Here is an 11,750-nt window from a genome sequence, read left to right as displayed (position 1 = left end):
TAGTAGCAGATGCATAGATGACTTACCATATGCTCAATGCTACGTCCATTTGCGTATCTCCCCGACCTACCTTGGGTGATTAATCATCTGATCGACTGGACCGATCTATCCAAACAAATTGCATGCCCTCTCGCAGCATCCAATAGCCCCTGGATCATGATTTAGAGGTGGACGCAGTTCAATATAGAGCATGACGATATGTAGGTCCGCTAGCACATCGGGCAGATCAACCGAGGGTTGAAATTGCCCGGCTGCAACTCCAATTGTAGACAAAGATCTCCAGAAGATATTGAGAGTCGAGACAAAAGGGAGAAGGAGGGCCAGAAGGAAGAGAAATCTGGGTTTTGTTCGTGCGGTGGAACGGAGGACGGAAAATTCTTGCACCGCAGTTGAAAAGCTCGGGCCCCACCAGAGGTCGCGCAGGGAATCATGGGTGCACGGGTGCACGGGTGCAACGGGGCAAGGGTCCAATATCTGGCTGCGCTGGTATTGGACGGTACCTCCAAGGTACGGAATACACACAGGTCCCTACGTCAGGACCCTAGGTACCTGAATCTGTACCTCCCTACCCACCAAGTTTAGCCGGTTGACAGTCCGGGCAGTTCGCTACGACAAGTCGGCGGTTGTGACATCAGGTATCAGGTTTCTGATCAATAAATGCTCCCTGCTACCCTGTCTCGAGATAGCATCGAACCAGGTCTACTGACCGAAGCAGTTTGTTTTGGTCAACTATTATTTTTCCTCTCGCTACGACCAGGTAGGTACAGCATGCTCCCTCTTCAATCTCTTTGCCAGGATGTACGGGCGTTTAACTAATCAATCCATACGGAATCCCAGACCTCAAATACGGACGAAGGCTAAGGAGACTCCACGGTGTCGTCGGAACCCCGCCCCGCCTCCAGAATTTCCCGGTTGTTCCAACAGGGAGCCAGAGACCACATACGCCCGACACTACGGGCCCTCGCCGTTTAGCAGAGCTGGCTCCCCTTCCAGGCACAGGAACAGGCAATAGGCACATGCGCAGCTGCTCACGGCCCTCACGATGGCTGATCTAAGCCCCGAACTGCAGGAGAAGCTCGAAGAGCTGCAGAGGGAGCTCGAGGTGCGCACTTGCTCCTCGTTTTCCTCCCTGCCGTGTTCACGTTCGCCGTGTCCGCTAACTAGCAATTGATATTCACAGGAGGGCGATATCACAGAGAAAGGGTGCGCAAGACCCCGAATGCTTTTGCTTTTCCGACCAACCGTCCATCCAAACCCCTGCCGTACCCGTTGTACCTCCCCGACACCGAGACCTCTCGTCTGCTAACTTGTGTGGGTTTGCAGATATCAGAAGCGGCGGACTCAACTTCTCTCTGCCTACGGACTGAGCGGCCCTCCCGCCAAACCAAAGGGTGCTGGCCTTCGAATCCAACCGCCAGACAGGTCATCCTTCCCTATGGGTGATGGCCACCGTGCGGCGTCGCTCGCGGCTTTAAACGCCAACTCCTCGGGCCACGGAAGCCCTTACTCGCCTGCTTCAATTTCCTCGCCGACCGAGTACCGGCCACAATCCTCCTATGGCCAGCCCGATCACCATCCGGCCTCATTACTGGCGCCCGGGGGCCCAATGGCCGATGGCCGCCCGTCTCTGCGTCAACATGACTCGCTATTCCTCGCCCCTGGCCAACAGAACGATACTTCGACGCGATCGGGGACAATGGTCTCGGGGGACTATGTTTTCAATCCAGAGCAGCAAGGGCATGGCGGCTATGCCGACCCGCCCCAGAATATGTACGATAGCAGGAGTGGGACATTACTAGATTCACAGGCCTACTTCTCCGACTTTGCCGGCCAGCAGGCCTACGACCAGATGGGCCCCAATGAGTACGGTGGCCCTCAGAGATACTCTGCCGGCGATGCATTCTCGCCGACCGTCGCTGTGCCGCCGCCGATGCTCACCGCAAACGACCTTCCACCGCCGGACGCGTTAGAGTACCAGATGCCCCTCGAGCCTCGGGACGTCCCCTTCGCAATTTACGATCCCCACGACGGGAATACGCCCATGTCCAGGTTCGACAACATTGCCGCTGTCCTGAGGCACCGGGGTCGGACAACGGCCAAGCTTCCGGCGTACTGGGTTCTGGACAACCGAGGCAAGGAAATCGCCTCCATTACGTGGGATAAGTTGGCTTCGCGCGCCGAGAAGGTTGCCCAAGTCATACGAGACAAAAGCTCGTTGTACCGTGGAGACCGCGTGGCACTCATCTATCGTGATACGGAGATTATCGACTTTGCTATTGCGCTGCTCGGTTGCTTTATTGCCGGGGTAGTCGCGGTGCCCATCAACGAGCTTCAAGATTACAAGAAGCTGAACTTGATCCTCACCTCGACGCAGGCGCATCTCGCTTTAACCACGGACAACAACCTAAAGGCATTCCAGCGCGATATAACGACCCAGAAGCTGAATTGGCCGAAGGGGGTTGAGTGGTGGAAGACCAACGAGTTTGGCAGCTTCCACCCGAAACGGAAAGATGACGTGCCGCCCTTGTCGGTGCCGGATCTGGCTTATATCGAGTTCTCTCGGGCACCGACCGGCGACCTTCGAGGAGTCGTTCTTAGCCACCGGACGATCATGCATCAGATGGCCTGCCTCAGCGCCATCGTCACAACCGTGCCCGGGAATGGCCCGCCAGACACCTTCAACAACACGACTCTACGAGACAAAAACGGGCGGCTGCTCGGGGGTAGCTCGAGCAGCGAGATACTGCTATCATACCTCGACCCGCGACAAGGCATAGGGATGATCTTGGGGGTGCTGCTCAACGTCTACGGTGGACACACGACTGTCTGGTTGGAGAGCAAAGCCGTCGATGTCCCCGGGCTCTACGCCCATCTGATCACGAAATACAAGGCAACCCTCATGGTGGCCGACTATCCAGGCCTGAAACGGGCAGCCTACAATTACCAGCAAGACCCCATGACGACCCGGAACTACAAGAAGGGCATGGAGCCCAACTTTCAGACCGTGAAACTCTGCCTTATCGACACCTTGACCGTCGATGGGGAGTTCCACGAGGTCCTGGCTGACCGGTGGCTACGTCCGCTGCGGAACCCCCGCGCCAGAGAAGTGGTCGCGCCCATGCTCTGTCTCCCGGAACATGGAGGGATGGTCATTAGCATACGCGATTGGCTAGGTGGCGAGGAAAGGATGGGCTGTCCCTTGAAGCTCGACATTGGGTCCGAAGCCAGTTCCGAAAGTGGGAAAGAGAGGGAGAGGGAAAAGGAGAAGGAGAAAGAAAAGGAAGAGAAGCCCGCTGCGGCCAATGCTTTTGGAAGTCTCCTCGGAGTGACAGCTACCACCACAGAACAGCGCGCTAAGACCGAGCTGAGCGAGGTTCTTCTTGACAGGGAGGCCCTGAAGAGCAGCGACGTGGTCGTCGTAGCAATAGGAGAAGAAGCCCGGAAGAAGGCAGGGAGCGAGGTGGGCACGGTTCGAGTAGGCGCCTTCGGTTACCCCATCCCAGACGCCACGCTCGCGGTCGTAGACCCTGAGACCGGCCTGCTGGCCTCACCTCACTCGATAGGCGAGCTCTGGGTCGACTCCCCATCCTTGTCCGGTGGGTTCTGGGCATTGCCCAAACACACGGAGCAAATATTCCACGCGCGGCCCTACAAGTTCGATCCCGGCGAGCCGACTCCAACGGCCGTCGAGCCCGAGTTTCTGCGGACAGGCCTCCTCGGCACCATCATCGAGGGGAAGGTCTTCGTCCTCGGCCTTTACGAAGATCGTATCCGGCAAAAGGTCGAATGGGTGGAGCATGGCCACGAGGTTGCCGAGCACCGTTACTTCTTTGTCCAGCACCTCGTCGCGAGCATCATGCGGAACGTCCCGAAGATATTCGATTGCTCGGCCTTTGACGTCTTTGTTAACGAGGAACACTTGCCGATTGTGGTCTTGGAATCCCAGGCTGCTTCCACTGCGCCGATAACGTCGGGTGGACTGCCCAGGCAGCTGGACACGGTGCTCCTCGACGCGCTAGCCGAGAGGTGCATGGAGGTACTGATACAGGAGCATCATCTCCGCGTGTACTGCGTCATGATCACTGCTCCCAATGCGCTGCCCAGGGTGCTGAAGAACGGGCGGAGGGAGATTGGCAACATGCTCTGTCGCAGAGAGTTCGATCTCGGGAATCTTCCCTGCGTGCATGTCAAGTTTGCAGTCGAGCATGCTGTGCTGAACCTCCCTATTGGCGTCGATCCTGCCGGCGGCGTTTGGTCCGACGTGGCATCGAATTCCCGGGCAGACATTCTGGCGGGAGCCGACAAGCAGTACTCGGGCATTGACCGGCGGGAAGTGGTCATCGACGACAGGACATCCACTCCCCTCAACAACTTCTCGAGCATCACCGATCTCATCCAGTGGAGGGTGGCTCGACAGCCCGAGGAGCTATCCTACTGCACCGTCGACGGCCGAGGAAAGGAAGGCAAAGGCGTCACATGGAAGAAGTTCGACATGAAGGTCGCAGCCGTGGCGCTCTATCTGAAGAACAAGGTGAAGATCAGGGCCGGCGACCATCTTGTCCTCATGTACACCCACTCGGAGGACTACGTCTTCGCCACGCACGCTTGCATCAACCTTGGCGCCATCGTGATCCCAATAGCGCCCATAGATCAGAACCGTCTATCGGAGGACGTGCCAGCTTTCCTTCATCTGATAGCCGACTACGGCGTCAGGGCGGTCCTAGTCAACCAAGACGTCGACCACCTCCTGAAACAGAAGCCAGTCTCCCAACACATCAAACAGACCGCTCAGGTTCTCAAGGTCCAGATACCCAGCGTCTACAACACGTCGAAACCCCCGAAGCAGAACAATGGTTTGAGAGATCTGGGCATCTCCATGGATCCCGCCTGGGTGCAGCCAGGATATCCGGTTGTCATTTGGATTTATTGGACACCGGACCAGCGCAGAGTTGCCGTCCAGCTTGGCCACGACACCATCCTAGCCATGTGCAAGGTCCAGAAAGAAACCTGCCAGATGACCAGCTCGCGTCCAGTCCTGGGCTGCGTGAGGAGCACAACAGGCCTCGGATTCATCCACACCTGCCTGATGGGCATCTACATCGGCACCCCGACGTACTTGATCTCGCCCGTCGAGTTCGCGCAGAATCCGCTCTCACTGTTCCTGATACTATCCCGCTATAAGATAAAGGATACCTATGCTACGCCCCAGATGCTTGACCACGCAATGTCTGTCATGCTCGGGAAGGGGTTCACGCTGCACGAGCTCAAGAACATGATGATAACGGCCGAGGGGCGCCCGCGTGTCGATGTCTTCCAGAAAGTGCGGCTCCATTTCGCCGCGACGGGTCTCGACCGCACAGCCATCAACACGGTTTATTCGCATGTTCTGAATCCCATGATCGCCTCTCGGTCGTACATGTGCATCGAGCCGATCGAGCTCTGGCTGGACACGAAGGCGTTGCGGAGAGGTCTTGTGATGCCCATCGACCCCGAGGCGGACCCCAAGGCGCTCCTGATCCAGGATTCGGGCATGGTCCCGGTCTCCACGCAGATCGCCATCGTCAACCCGGAGAACTGCATGCTCTGCAACGATGGAGAGTACGGCGAGATCTGGGTGGACTCGGAGGCCTGTGTCAAGGCATTCTACGGCTCCAAGGACTGGCTTGATGCGAAACGGTTCGACGGCAGGACAGTCGAGGACCCAAGCATCCGATACGTGAGGACCGGAGACCTGGGCTTCTTGCATAGCGTGAGCAGGCCTATTGGACCCGGCGGTGCTCTGGTCGATATGCAGGTGCTCTTCGTTCTGGGATGCATTGGTGACACGTTGGAGATCAATGGACTGAACCACTTCCCTATGGACATTGAAAACTCGGTCGAACGGTGTCATCGCAACATCGTACGCAATGGCTGGTATGTTTCTTCTTCTCCTATTTGATTTTACTTGACGCCTCGGTTCCTCCAATCCAATCCTCCAGCACTAGCACCACTTCACCTTCCAACATAGTCTAATCAGTCACTAACCACATCCTCTGCAGCGCCGTCTTCCAAGCGGGCGGCCTCGTCGTCGTCGTAGTCGAAGTCTCCCGGAAGGCCTACCTGGCCTCCATCGCCCCCGTCATCGTCAACGCGATCCTGAACGAGCACCAGATCGTCGTCGACATCGTGGCCTTTGTCGGCAAGGGCGACTTCCCGCGGTCGCGCCTCGGCGAGAAGCAGCGCGCCAAGATCCTCGCCGGCTGGGTCAGCCGCAAGATGCGCACCATTGCGCAGTTCGCCATCAAGGACATGGACCCGTCGCTGATGCCCATCGGCACATCGGGCACCGCCGCCCCGGGCGTCGACGCCGAACCACCCGCGGCTTCCTCCTCCATGAACCGCGCCAGCCTGGGCAGCGTGAGGAGTTCCGCCGGCGGCGGCGGCGGCGGTCCGGGACCGGGCGGCGCCAACAGCAGCAGCCTGCGGAACATGGAGCCCGCGCCGCGGATCCTGGAGCAGAGGGAGCTCGAGCACCAGCTGGACATGAACGCCGCCGCCGCAGCAGCAGCAGCCGCAGCTGCGGGCCGGCACCCGATGACGGTGGGTACGGCTGTGGAGATGCCAGCCGACGAGGAGCATCAGGCCCCCGGGCTGGGCGGCGATAAGGACGAGACCCCCACCAAGGCCCGCCCCGGCGCCGGCGGCGGTGCCCGGCGCTTCGACGACGACGACGACGACGAAGATGACGACAACGATGACGGCGCCCCCGGCCGGTACGACAACGACCTGCCCGACTTTGCACGGTTCAGCCTGCACGACGAGGCGGACAAGCTAGGAAGCGCGCGCGGGCGGGGCCCCCAGTACCAGCAACAACAGCACTACCACCAGCACCAGCAGCACCAGCAGCAGCACCAGCAGCAGCACCAGCAGCGGGCGCCGCAGATCCGGCTGCCGGGCGTGGACGGACGCGAGTCCCTCGACGACTGGGAGGGGGAACCCGTGAGTCCGCGCGGGGGCGGGCGGGGCGGGCAGAGCGGCGGATTCGGGGCCGCCGCCGGCGACGACGACGACTGGGCGAAGGAGGCGAACATGTACATGAACCTTGCGGGGACGCTGGGGAGGAAGGAGGAGAGCTGATAGGGCGCGCGTTATGGATGGATCATGGCATGTCGAAAGTGGTTGGGGAGGGAGGGTTCTTCTATTCACGTCTTGGTAGGAAGGAAGGGACCGGATCGGATCGGATCGGATCAGCTTATTTCTTCAAAGGATCGGTTTTGCTTCCTTTTCGTTGTTTACGGGCACTGGATATCTCTGGATAGATCTGTGGCGTGGTATGCCGATTTTACTCTTGTTGTTGGGTGGCATTAGTGGTATTAATCGTACGGTTTAAGGCGTGAGTGAGCTTTAAGTTTATTATCGTGCTTCAGCCCCATAAGATAAGATGTTACACGTTCGAAGGATAGTTGATCACTGTTTCTTGACTGGAACTAAGGCGTACGATGATTGCTGCCATCACTACTCCTTACTGCATTACCCTCTCGTGCACAAACAGGAGATGTTGCTGGCTTGAAGATTGATTCTTGACGATTTCGCTTGGCCGTGATACGGATTGAAAGGAACCCAACCCGGCCCTACGTTCCTAGACGACAATGGTCGCTGTGGATGTCTCAATTCCGTCCATCATCCCGTCCCGTTAGAACACAATGTCGCACTTTAGTGACTGTCTCTGATCGTGGAATGAAGAAAAGGACTAGCGGCGGAATGTTGTCTACCTCCTCTCTCACCATCTGGGAGAACGGGCTGATTGATCCCTAGCATAATCAAGTTCTGTGGTCTTCTGTGGTCGGGATACAATTGAGTGCTGGGACGGGACTTGATAAAGAGTGACAAGTCTCCATTTACAGGCCGCGAACATAACGTTAAAGCATGTACTTCAGTGTATTTGACTATTTTTGACTTCGACACGAGTCTCTGGAATGTGCCAATATGCAGGGAATGGGGGGGGTATCGATCCGGCAGGGCTATGCAGTATGTGACATGGTGGGCAATCTTGTCCAATCTCTCTCTCTCCTCATTCCATTCCAGCGGTTGACATCTCCACACAACACGGACAAACAAACAGCAGACGTCCTGTCTGGTATATCAACAACACTCGCAGGGCCAATTCCACGAACCCAAGTCTCCCGCTCCACTCCAACACACCTTCTTTCCAACAAGTGCCTGACACACGTCGATGTTGGGATTACCACCCGTCTATGTACTAGAACGAAAGTCGAGCCAGCCGGATTCGAAATTTAAGAGAAATATTTGCTTAAAAGGTGTGGGGTATGGGGTTTATCAGGGAAAGGGGAGGGGGAAGGAGAGGGGAGTTTGCTTTCTTCAGCCCCAACCAAGCGTCTCCAGCATATTCCTCGCGTCCAAGCCGCTGAAGCCGGCGACGCCCAGGGCGCGGATCTGGGTGCCCCGCCTGAGGCGCTGGAGGCCGACGGCGACCTTCCAGCTCTCCTCCTCGGACAGGACGAACAGGTATCGCTTGCCCTCCTGGTCGCGGATGGTGGCGCGGAGCAGGTGCAGCCCCTTGGCCTTCCACTCCCCAGCCTTGTTATGAGAGTTAGAGCTTCCCGACACGGACGGCGCGGACGAGGACGAGGACGAGGAGCACAGGCCAAGACGACAGCGGTCCTTGCACGCCCGCAGCAGATCCACGAGGTATTCATCGGCGTCGTCGCCGATGAGCGTCTTCGGGGCACCTCTCTCTGCGGCGCGGCGAGTGCCGGGCATCGTCTTGAAGAACGGGTGGTTTGTGGGAGTCGCACCGGGGTTGTTCGAAGCAGAATTCAACGTGTGCGTGGGGCACCATACCTCGACGAGCTTGAGCGTCCAAGCCTTCACGTCCCACTCGCGCTGCGCCACGCCGCGGACATCGTCGTCGATGAACAGGCCCTCGGTCGTGATGCGCAGGATTAACCCATCCGTCACCGTCCCGGTCCCCGAGATGAGCTGCGAGGCCGGCGTCTTTGCAAACTGGTTCATGTAACCATAGACGGCCTTGATCACGATCTTGTCGGGATCCTTTGTCGTGTAGGGGGTCCGCATCGAGGGCGGCGGAGTCGTTCGGGCTGTGGACTGAGACGGGGTCCACGAGGCTTCGGAAAAGTCGGAGACTGACTTCTTATGGGCGGGCTTCCTGGGGCTGTCGTACGGTCGATACGAATACTCTTCTTCGGTCCCTGCGGTGGACTTCGCTGTCGGGGCCGGTGGCCTCTTGGCACCGTTTGGCGTTGTGGTGGATGCAGCTTTGCCGGCTCCCGCGGGGGAAGCAGGTTGAGATGACGCGGCGGGTGGCCTGCCGTTAGGCCACATGCTGGTCCTCTCCCCGACCGAGGAGAAGGCGTATGTACTTCCCTTACGAATTTTAGCCTCTTCCTCCTCCTTCCGCAACCGCTCCGCCCTTTCCTTAGCTTCTCGTTCTTTCCGCTCCCTTTCTTGCCGCTCCCTCATCTCCCGCTCTACCTTCTCCCTCGCCTCCCGCTCTAGCCTCTCTCTCAGCTCCTTTTCCCGCAGTTCCCTCTCCCGAGTTTCCTGTTGGGTCCTTTCCCGGTCCTTGGCTGCCCGTTCCCGGCTTTCCTTCTCCCTCTGCTCCCGCTCCCGCGCTTCCCTTTCCCTCATTTCCCTGAGGCGCCGGGCGGTTTCTTCCTTTCGCTTTTGTTCTGCCTCCTTGGCTTTGCGTTCCTCCTCCCGCTTCCGTGTCTCCTCTCTTGCTTTCTCCCACGAGTTCTTCGGGGTCTCTGTCCGCGCTGTGCCCGGCTGTGGGGGTGCCTGCTGCCATGATGACTTTGGCCTCTCAGTCCGAGGAGGCTCGCCCTGAGGTGGCGGCGGCGGCGGCGGAGCCTGTTGGTTCGGGGGCGGTCCGGTGTTTGGTGGAGGGGAAGAATGGGCATTGGCACCTCCGAAACCGCCAGTACCGCCACCGCCGTGTCCTCCACCACTGGTGCCACCTCTGCCTTGACTTTCCCCATTGACTCCATCTCCTTGTTGCCTGCCGAGCGACCAAGCTCCCATCCCTATCGCGACCATGAGCAGGAACACGCCCATGTTCCCCATGCCCTGGAAGTTGGCCCACCATGTCTGCAATGCGGGCGCCATGCTTTGGAACACGACCACGCACGCCAAGGCGCAGGCAAACCCTGCGACAAAGCTGTTTATGTTTGGCTTCAGAGATGGCAGGTACAGAAACCCCGAACCGGCAGAGTGCTCTGGTATTATGAAGATATCATATTTGCCTTTGGGAAGGTTGGGCCCTCCTGACGTCGTCTTGGGGTTATCGCCATGAGGCGGGGGCGGGGGCGGAGGTGGTGGTTGTTGGCTCATTGCAGCAGCGAACGGCCGGCGAGGTTCCGCCGAGACTCTTCACTCCCTTGATGTTTGTCGCCGTATGCGTCGATTGTGTCAACCTCTTGCGGGGCAGCATGCCTCCATGAAGCGAAGTCTAGAGGTATGTCCAAGGTGGTAGAAAGGGTCATCAAGTCGTGAGAAAGCTACGGAGCTTCTAGGTCAGCAGGGGAAGTCCCGAACAAGCTCATCGAGAGAGAGGAATCGAGTCGGGCCCAGCACTCACCACACAGGGGAAGCGAAGAAAGAAACACCCAACTCCGAGCCAAATGCAAGCCAAGAAAGCAAACGAAAGTAGAAACGCTCTAATGAAGTAGTTGTTCAGTGTCTCCCACGGATGCACTGGCAGTCGGAAATATTAATGCCTTGCCCAATCTGACGATTGGACGAGTATATCGTCGTCGCAAAGGTTTTGAATGCGAGACAAGCTGTGGAGAAGGGCTGTGGAAGGATACAGATGTCTTTTTGGATGTTGTGCCAGGCCAAAAAGTTGCTGCTGTGGATTGGACGACAGGGGTCCTAATGTTTACTCTTGGCGGGTCCTCGGACGGGTAAGAGCACTCAGGCGGATTCGCACTCCGCCGCTAGCATGGACAGTATGTACTGTACATGGTCCCGGGACCTGCAATTGATAATCCTCAAGCCAAGCAAACGCTTTCGTTCGTTTGTTCCAGAAATCTGTGCCATTAATACACATATAAAATCGGGTAGCTACCTGATCCGACAGCTACAGATTTTTCCGTCTCCCCAATCAATGGTATTCCATTCCGGCAGACTGTCTTGGGCCTGACCCGAGATCTAAGTACACTAGGTACTGTACCTGCTCGGTTACCAGGGCGGGTCCCGGCTCCCTGTCACGCAACCCCCATCATCCCACTTCTGACAGCAAGAAACTTACTAGGAAGAGAAAAGGAAAGAAAAGAAAGGAAAGGAAAGGGGGGGAGGACGATTGGGGAAATGAAACGTTTGTTCTTCAAGCGCTTAACTTCACCTGCCCAATTGCTTGCTTGTTTGCTTGCTTGATTGATTTCCTGCTTGATTTCTTGCTTGTTTACAGGCGTACTTCTTTTTCCACTCGTGATGCGCGTTCTATCCTAGGGCAACCAATTGGCAAGAGATCCGGCGAGGAATTGCTGCAAGAAGCTGTTGGCAGGTTGCCATTGTCGTGACAATACGGTGACGCGGCGTCCAATGCCAGGGATTGCCCACTGTTCTCGCTGTGACGGGTTGCCCAAGGCCCACATCGACCGTTGCCTAAGAGCGAATCGCGAAGTGACGGAGCTCCTGAGAGGCTGAGGCGGTGTGGGCCAGGCAACTGGTTTGGTTGACTGCGGAGTTCCCTCGGACTCTCTGTCCCTTTCTGGTGATCCGCTTTGATC

General features: G+C 57.8%; 2 protein-coding genes across 2 annotated transcripts; one reads left to right on the top strand and one right to left on the bottom strand.

Annotated features, from left to right (window-relative positions):
- The first annotated feature begins 1,308 nt into the window (after positions 1-1,308).
- On the top strand, positions 1,309-7,591 carry QBC33DRAFT_125779 (acyl-CoA ligase). The gene is made up of 2 exons (XM_060422017.1): positions 1,309-5,913; positions 6,039-7,591. The coding sequence occupies exons 1-2, from the start codon at positions 1,436-1,438 to the stop codon at positions 7,114-7,116; spliced, it is 5,556 nt and encodes a 1,851-aa protein (XP_060281837.1). The 5' UTR covers positions 1,309-1,435; the 3' UTR covers positions 7,117-7,591.
- A 726-nt stretch (positions 7,592-8,317) lies between these two features.
- On the bottom strand, positions 8,318-10,695 carry QBC33DRAFT_125639 (uncharacterized protein). Its single transcript, XM_060422016.1, has 2 exons — positions 10,598-10,695; positions 8,318-10,517 (listed from the first exon to the last, which is right to left on the bottom strand). The coding sequence occupies exon 2, from the start codon at positions 10,348-10,350 to the stop codon at positions 8,359-8,361; it is 1,992 nt and encodes a 663-aa protein (XP_060281836.1). The 5' UTR covers positions 10,351-10,517; positions 10,598-10,695; the 3' UTR covers positions 8,318-8,358.
- Positions 10,696-11,750: the final 1,055 nt, after the last annotated feature.

The sequence above is a fragment of the Phialemonium atrogriseum genome, assembly GCF_030411735.1.
Source record: "Phialemonium atrogriseum strain 8032-3 unplaced genomic scaffold QBC33scaffold_18, whole genome shotgun sequence".
Taxonomy (NCBI): Eukaryota; Fungi; Ascomycota; class Sordariomycetes; order Cephalothecales; family Cephalothecaceae; genus Phialemonium; species Phialemonium atrogriseum.
The sequence above is the reverse complement of the archived record's forward strand: the minus strand, read 5'-3'. Positions and strand labels throughout refer to the sequence as shown.

Bases quoted from the DNA above. Each gene is read 5' to 3' on its own strand.
- QBC33DRAFT_125779 (XM_060422017.1), top strand. From the start codon at position 1,436: ATGGGTGATGGCCACCGTGCGGCGTCGCTCGCGGCTTTAAACGCCAAC. The intron at 5,914-6,038 runs GTATGTTTCTTC...CATCCTCTGCAG, and splicing joins AACATCGTACGCAATGGCTG to CGCCGTCTTCCAAGCGGGCG.
- QBC33DRAFT_125639 (XM_060422016.1), bottom strand. From the start codon at position 10,350: ATGAGCCAACAACCACCACCTCCGCCCCCGCCCCCGCCTCATGGCGAT.